The sequence below is a fragment of the Myotis lucifugus genome, unplaced genomic scaffold (assembly GCF_000147115.1).
Source record: "Myotis lucifugus unplaced genomic scaffold, Myoluc2.0 scaffold_8622, whole genome shotgun sequence".
In the NCBI taxonomy this organism is placed as follows: domain Eukaryota; kingdom Metazoa; phylum Chordata; class Mammalia; order Chiroptera; family Vespertilionidae; genus Myotis; species Myotis lucifugus.
In genome coordinates, this window is record NW_005879670.1 from 1 (window position 1) to 6,836 (window position 6,836).

General features: G+C 50.0%; 1 protein-coding gene across 1 annotated transcript; it reads left to right on the plus strand.

Moving 5' to 3' along the window:
• Window positions 1-1,084: 1,084 nt before the first annotated feature.
• On the plus strand, window positions 1,085-6,211 carry LOC102430839 (methylmalonyl-CoA epimerase, mitochondrial-like). Its single transcript, XM_006109354.3, has 3 exons — window positions 1,085-1,103; window positions 2,325-2,665; window positions 5,657-6,211. Exons 1-3 carry the CDS (start codon window positions 1,097-1,099, stop codon window positions 5,807-5,809), a joined length of 501 nt encoding a protein of 166 aa, XP_006109416.2. The 5' UTR covers window positions 1,085-1,096; the 3' UTR covers window positions 5,810-6,211.
• Window positions 6,212-6,836: the final 625 nt, after the last annotated feature.

Sequence of the window (6,836 nt, forward strand, 5' to 3'; positions counted from 1 at the left end):
TGCACCCAGGTACACACGCCCTTGACCGGGAGTCGAACCCGAGACCCTCCGGTGTGCGGACCGGCGCTCTAACCATTGAGCCTTGCCAGACTGTAGTCTGTCTTACGCACCTGCCGTGGCTGAGTGCTGAGCCCCAAGGAGACAAGGCTGAGCCCCAAGGAGACAAGTGCAGAATAGGAGCCTCCGCACATGATCGGTATAAAGAGGGGACACGTGTACATGAAAAAGTATTACATTCGTTAAAACACATCTCTAACGAGCAGGTGGAGGCAAGTTTTGCCGCTGACACACCCTCCCAGGCCCTCCTTCCTCTTCTCGGTAAAAGTGCAAGTCAGCATCTTACCGCACACACCATTGCAAGCTGCCCTTTGCCAACCCCCCACCCCCCCAAAAAACAAACAAACACCAAACTCATAAAGAGTCATCTCCTTGTCTCAGAAAGCCATCGCTTAGCAAGTCGCTATTGCTCATGGGGCACACACTAAAGATACTAAAAACGGAGGATCAGAAAGCATTTCAGAGGCACGAGGACGCTAAACATCACTGTTGAACAGCATTGACCTTGGTGCCGGGCAGACCTGGGCTCCAGGCTCCGCTCTGCCACCTCGTGTGACCTTGAGGAAAACCACTGAGCCAGGCCCGCCCTCCTTGTCTCTCAGTGGGAAGAATCACACTGACTCACAGAGTTTACCAGGACACGGCCTCTGTGTGATGGCCACGAGGACTCGGGGCAGAGCCGGCCACGGCACCATCCACTCTCACTCCGGAATTTGGGATTTAACAGTTTGCGAGGTTACGTAGACGTTTCGTGGCGTAACTGACGGTGAAATAAACCCTGGGGTCTCTACTAGGAAGGTGGGGTCATATCAGTGAGGTGTTCCACCAGGGGTTCTGGCCCCCACTGTGTCTGGACCCCAGCAGTCGGGGGAAGGCCTGCAGACGGGCATCTCAGCATTGGGGGTGATAATCAGTTTACAGGTTTGTTAGTTTTTTCTCTTTTTTTTCAGTTTATAGGTTTTTGAAGGCAGCATGGTCACAAATACAGTTTCCACTTTCACATGACGTTCAAAGGCGTTCCCAAGTTAAAACAACAGCCATGAGCCGTGTGAGTGAGTTAGGGAGTTGCTATAAACAACTAATGTTAACTTAGGAAACTTGTAAGTCGGTGCTATTGCATCAAAATGCAAAAAGAAGGCTAGGCCTGGAATACCACCAGGATGTCAGTAGTCACTAAATACCGAAACCCTTACCAAGCAGGTTCTGCAATCAGAGCCCCGTAAACTTTTCCAGAGTGAAAGGAGAGCGCTGGTCATAAAACGCAGTGAGTTGTGGGTTCACGGAACGATGCAGCGACTACAGCACCGGGGGTGCCACAACATGGGCCAAGGGCAAGCAGCCTCTAGTTGTGGAGTGAGGTTTTTTGGGGTTGTTGGTCCTCAGGGTATATTTTTCCCGTTGATTTTCTTTTTAAATATATTTTCATTGATTTTTTACAGAGAGGAAGGCAGAGGGATAGAGAGTTAGAAACATCAATGAGAGAGAAACATTGATCAGCTGCCTCCTGCACGCCCCCTACTGGGGATTGAGCCCACAACCAAGGAACATGTCCTTGACCGGAATCGAACCTGGGACCCTTCAGCCTGCAGACCAATGCTCTATCCACTGAGCCAAACCAGTTAGGGCCCCATTGATTTTCTTAGAGTGGAAGAGAGAGACAGAGAGAGAGAGAACAAAAAACAATACAGAAACATCCGCCTGCCACACTCCTCTAGCTGCCCCTTCGCTTGTAGAGATAACTCGGTTGGGGAGATCTTTGTTTCTTTTCCCCCCAACAGTGAGGCATTTTGGCTGGTTGACAGCCATTCAAATAAAATGCACATTAAAAAGTACTGTATGGTCAGGGCTTTAATGAGCTTGTTACAGACTAACACCAACAACCGGTCATAGACCAGGAACAAAATTGTTATCATCGGCAAGTGTGTTATTTCACTGTCACGTTCAAGCTCACCCGTTGTGAAGTGCAGAGAATAGCAGGTAATTCTTCATAACGGCAGCTACCCTCTACGTGCTGTCGATAAATGTAAGCTATTATGGAAGATACCACTCCTTGCTCTGAATCTAACATCAGATAGCTCCGAATTAGCTTTTTAACTTCAGGCAGCTATTTCAGAATGGAGTGAGTCATTGAGTTTAGAACATAATTTTAGAAGCACATTCATGTCAAAGGGAGGATGTCAATAAAATGCACATTAAAAAGTACTGTATGGTCAGGGCTTTAATGAACTTGTTACAGACTAACACCAACAACCGGTTCCATCTTTCAGGGCTGTTCTCACGACTGCAGGCTCCCGTTCCGACAGTGAGAGCCTTCTCCACCCCCCAGTCCTCACGTCCTGTGGCCGGTGCTGCCGTGTGGGCCCTGGGGCGGCTCAACCATGTGGCCGTGGCCGTGCCGGACCTGGAAAAGGCCCGGGCATTTTATCGGGACGTTCTGGGGGCCCGGGTCAGCGAGGTGTCCCCTCTTCCTGAGCACGGGGTGTCTGTGGTTTTCGTCGACCTCGGGAACACCAAACTGGAGCTGCTTCACCCGCTGGGAAAGGACAGTCCGATCGCGGGGTTTCTGCAGAAAAACAAGGCCGGAGGCATGCACCACGTCTGCATTGAGGTATTCAATTTCCTTTAGGCTTGGCGTTTTACGTTTCTCTCCCACAGAATGTCTTTTGCTTCCTGAGACTGATATGGTCACTGTCATCAGAAATTTTGTATGAAGTTCTTTTTTTGCTAATCACCTGCGGATATTTTTCCATTGATTTTTAGAGAGAGTGGAAGGGAGGGGGAGAGACAGCGAGAGAGAAACATCAATGAGAGAGAGAGAGACACATCGATTGGTTGTCTCCTACACCCCACACCCTGACCAGGGCTGGGGATGCAGCCCGCAACCGAGGTACATGCCCTTGACCGGAATCGAATCTGGAACCCCTCAGTCCTCGGGCTGACGCTCTATCCACTGAGCCAAACTGGCCAGGGCATGAAGTTCTTTAAAGGGGATTAGTAGTAGCATTGTCCCACTCAAAGATGGATCCGTAGGTGTATTTTCTTTTCCTCTAGAAAACTGCAAATAATAATATAGTTTATCAAATCTGGACTCAACAGCTTCTACAAAAGGCACTGAAGCCCAGACAGTGTGTCTTGATGGTTGAGCATTAGCCTATGAACCAGGAGGTCCCAGTTCGCTTCCCAATCAGGGTACCTGCCTGTGTTGTGGGCTCAATCCCCAGTGGGTGGCGTGCAGGAGGCAGCCATTCGATGATTCGCTCCCATCATTGATGTTTCTCTCTCTCTCTCTCTCTCTCCCCCTTTGCCTCCCTCCCTCTCTGAAATAAATAAAAACATATTTTTAAAAAAGTCACCGAAGTTGGCCAAACAGATTTGAGTTTCCACTCTATGATTTATTGATCACATATGACCTCCAATATAACAGGAATACAGCTGCTTTCGCTATCAGAAGGCAATTAGAAGAAGCAGTGAAAAGACCTGGTGAAGTAAGAGGTCCCATGTCCATGCTAAGTATTCATGGAATTGTTTCCTGTCCTTAAGATTCTGCGAACTTCTTTCTTACTACAAAAGCAACACATTTTCAGTGACTGACTGGTTTTCCCACATCTCCTCAACTGTGTCTGCTAGCAGTTCCTGAAGAAAACATGGCATGTTGGACTAGCATTCCTCCTGGGAGCCTTCCTCAGCAGGTGCTCCTGCTGGAATATCAACAATAGCAGTTACACTCCAGTTTGGTTTCTCCTGATAGGAGGAATGTCACAGGTAGGCCTCTTTCCGAATCCGGAAGAGAGGCGCGTTGATTCCAGGGATTGGCTCAGTTCATATTGCAGACATACTGCTATCTGAGAACCTACTGTGCGCGCTGCTGAGGACTTGGTTCAGCAGCGAACAGGCAGGGACCGTGCCTGCAGTGGGAGGGGCAGCCGGAGCGGGCAGTCTGCCCTGTGATACGCAGAATTCATGCGCGCGTCTCCTCACTAACAGGTGAGGACAGGTTGGTTGCCGTGGCAGGTCCAGGAGGTGGGAAGGCCCCTGTGAAGGGATCCCCAAGGCACAAGAGGAGGAAGCCCTGGGCAGAGGGAGAAGCAGGTGGAAAGGCACCGAGTTACCAGAACAACTGCCAGTCCCCCAGGACGCCACGTGCATTGTTTTCTGTATTTCTTATAGCTACCCCAGGAGGGCGCGTTCTCCCCATCGACAGGTGAGGAAGCCGACTGAGAATATAGCTTGCTCATAGTCACATGACTAGTGAGTGGCTAGGCTGCTAACTAGTTTTGTCCAAACTAGATTTGTTCTGATTCCAGCGTCGGCACTGCTGGTCGGCGCCATCGTTGTATGAGCTGAACTTAAAATCCGAGGTGGGGAGCATAAGATGTTCGGCAGGGGACTTGCAAGGCCGCCTAGTTCACCGCTCTCCCTGTCTCAGAAGGTGGATTTTGGCTGCAGGTCTGTATTGCAGTGGACTTGGGGTTCATCTGAGGCCCCCAAGGACGACAAGCAGGATCCCCGCCTTTGAACCCACTGCTCCCACTGCTCCGTCCCACACCGCACTGCCTGGGTCCTACATCAGAGCCCAGGCTTCAAAGGAAGCCGGTGGGAGTGAGAAGTGCAGTGAAGTGGGGACAGTGCAAGCTCAGTAACGTAGCAGTGGACGTAAGAGTCGAGGTTGGCGGGGGGTGGGCGACGGGAAGTTGTGGGAGGTGGTGGGTTAGTCCTTACGTTAATGTGAGACACCATCATTGTTCGCTGCTCTCCGTAAAAAATCAAGTGTCTTAACCAGGTAGACAGGTTTTATTTTTCAGGCCTCAGTCTGAGAGTGAGCTGTCCCAGGCTGATGGGCTTCCTCCAATCAACTGGTTTAAAAACCCTGATCTTCCTCAGAAGCCGAGCCCCACAGATGCCCTTGTCAAAAGCATCGTTTGTTCCAGGGCCATCATGGCCTTGAAATTGTCCCTGACCACATGTGGTTTGATTACAATCACTGCCAGTGCTGCCCATTGGAAATATAACACAAGCCACATAGATTATTTATTTGTTTTAAATATATGCTTACTGATTTCAGAGAAAGGGAGAGGGAGATAGAAACATCGATGATGAGAGATGAGAGAGAATCATCAATTGGCTGCCTCCTGCACCCACTGGGGACCAAGCCCAAAACCCAGGCACGTGCCCTGACCAGGAAACGAGCCTTAACCTCCCTGTTCCTGGGGCTCGACCACTGAGCCACACCGGCCAGGCCAGATAGACCATTTTAAATTCATGGATGCTGCCACGAGTGCTTCCGGCCTCTGCAGGCCGCCCCCTAGGAGGTGGGTCTGGTGTCGACTGGAACTAGCCGTGCTTCCCCTAAACCCCATCCAGGCAGCAAGGGTTTGATGAAAACGGTGAAAATTCTTAGGTGCCGTGGTTGCTCACCCAGGAAGATTTCGCAACTTCTTTTCCCTCTGGAGCAGGAGCCGGTATGTGTGGTGGTTTCACAAAGGCTCTGCCTCAAGGCAGAGGAGAGAGCCATGAGCCGAGGGCTCTTCTAGTCTCAGGATCCTGTGATTCGGCGTTTCCATGATCTCAAACGCGCTCTTGCTTCTTTCCTTCTCTCCAGGTGGATGACATAAATGCCGCGGTGATGGACTTGAAAGAGAAGAAGATCCGCAGTCTAAGTGACGAGGCCAAGATCGGGGCCCACGGAAAACCCGTCATCTTCCTGCACCCCAAGGACTGCGGGGGCGTCCTGGTGGAGCTGGAGCAGGCCTGATGCGTGTGGGAAGCTGCGATGGTGGCCGGGAAGCTCCTCAGGGTACTTGGGCTTTGAATCCTTCACTCCTTCAGTCACTTCAAAGTTAAAAACCAGATTACAGAATGAGATTCAAAAAATTACATATACGTGTGTATATATACAGTGTGTGCCCCCAAAAATGTATACACCTTTGAATAATTATGAATTCCAATGGGTTAAATCTGAAAAGAAAGACACATCAATTGAGCGTCAGCTAAGTGTATCTACATTTTTTGGGGACACACACTCTGTGTGTGTGTGTGTGTGTGTGTGTGTGTGTGTGTGTGTGTGTGTTTGATTTGGAGAACATTTTGATCACTGAATGCCTAAGGAATATTATTAAAATCATATTCATAGAAATAAATTCTTCCTGTTCTACAATGGGGTCATTTCGGACAGTGCACTCGCTGTGTGAAAGGGTGTGTGTGTGTGTGTGTGTGTGTGTGTGTGTGTGTGTGAGAGAGGGAGAGAGAGAGAGAGAGAGAGAGAGGGAGAGAGAGAGATGAGGCGGGATGGGGACACAAAGCAGGTGTGGCCTCAGATGTTTGGCTTTTCTGGAACAGCTCATGCTCACAAGCCCCTCAGGGCAGGTGTTTGGGGTGCTAAGTCCTATCCGTACCAGTAGGAAGGTCTGTGGGGAACTGGGTGTGTGAGCTCGGCTGCACAGTCAGCTGCATTTTTAAAAATCGGTGGTCGTGGAGAGGGCATGAGTTTGTAGAGGTAGCTGTCATTCAGGTACAGGGACACGGCAGCCCCTGAAGGGATGTGCAGAATTAATAGAACCCTTGCTGAGGCGCTCACGGTCCAGGCGGGAAACGGCTTCGTGAAATAGATGTAAATCGCTACAAAGCAGCATGAACAAGTTGGAAAGGAAGTAAGCAGAGCTCTCAGAGGAGGCTTAGAGGCACAGCCTTTGGCCGGACTTTCTTCTTTTTTTAAAAAAATTCTTTATTCTTGAAAGTATTACAAATGTCCTCCTTACCCACCATTGTCCTCTCCCCGCCTG

Bases quoted from the DNA above. Each gene is read 5' to 3' on its own strand.
- LOC102430839 (XM_006109354.3), top strand. The intron at 2,666-5,656 runs GTATTCAATTTC...CCTTCTCTCCAG, and splicing joins TGCACCACGTCTGCATTGAG to GTGGATGACATAAATGCCGC.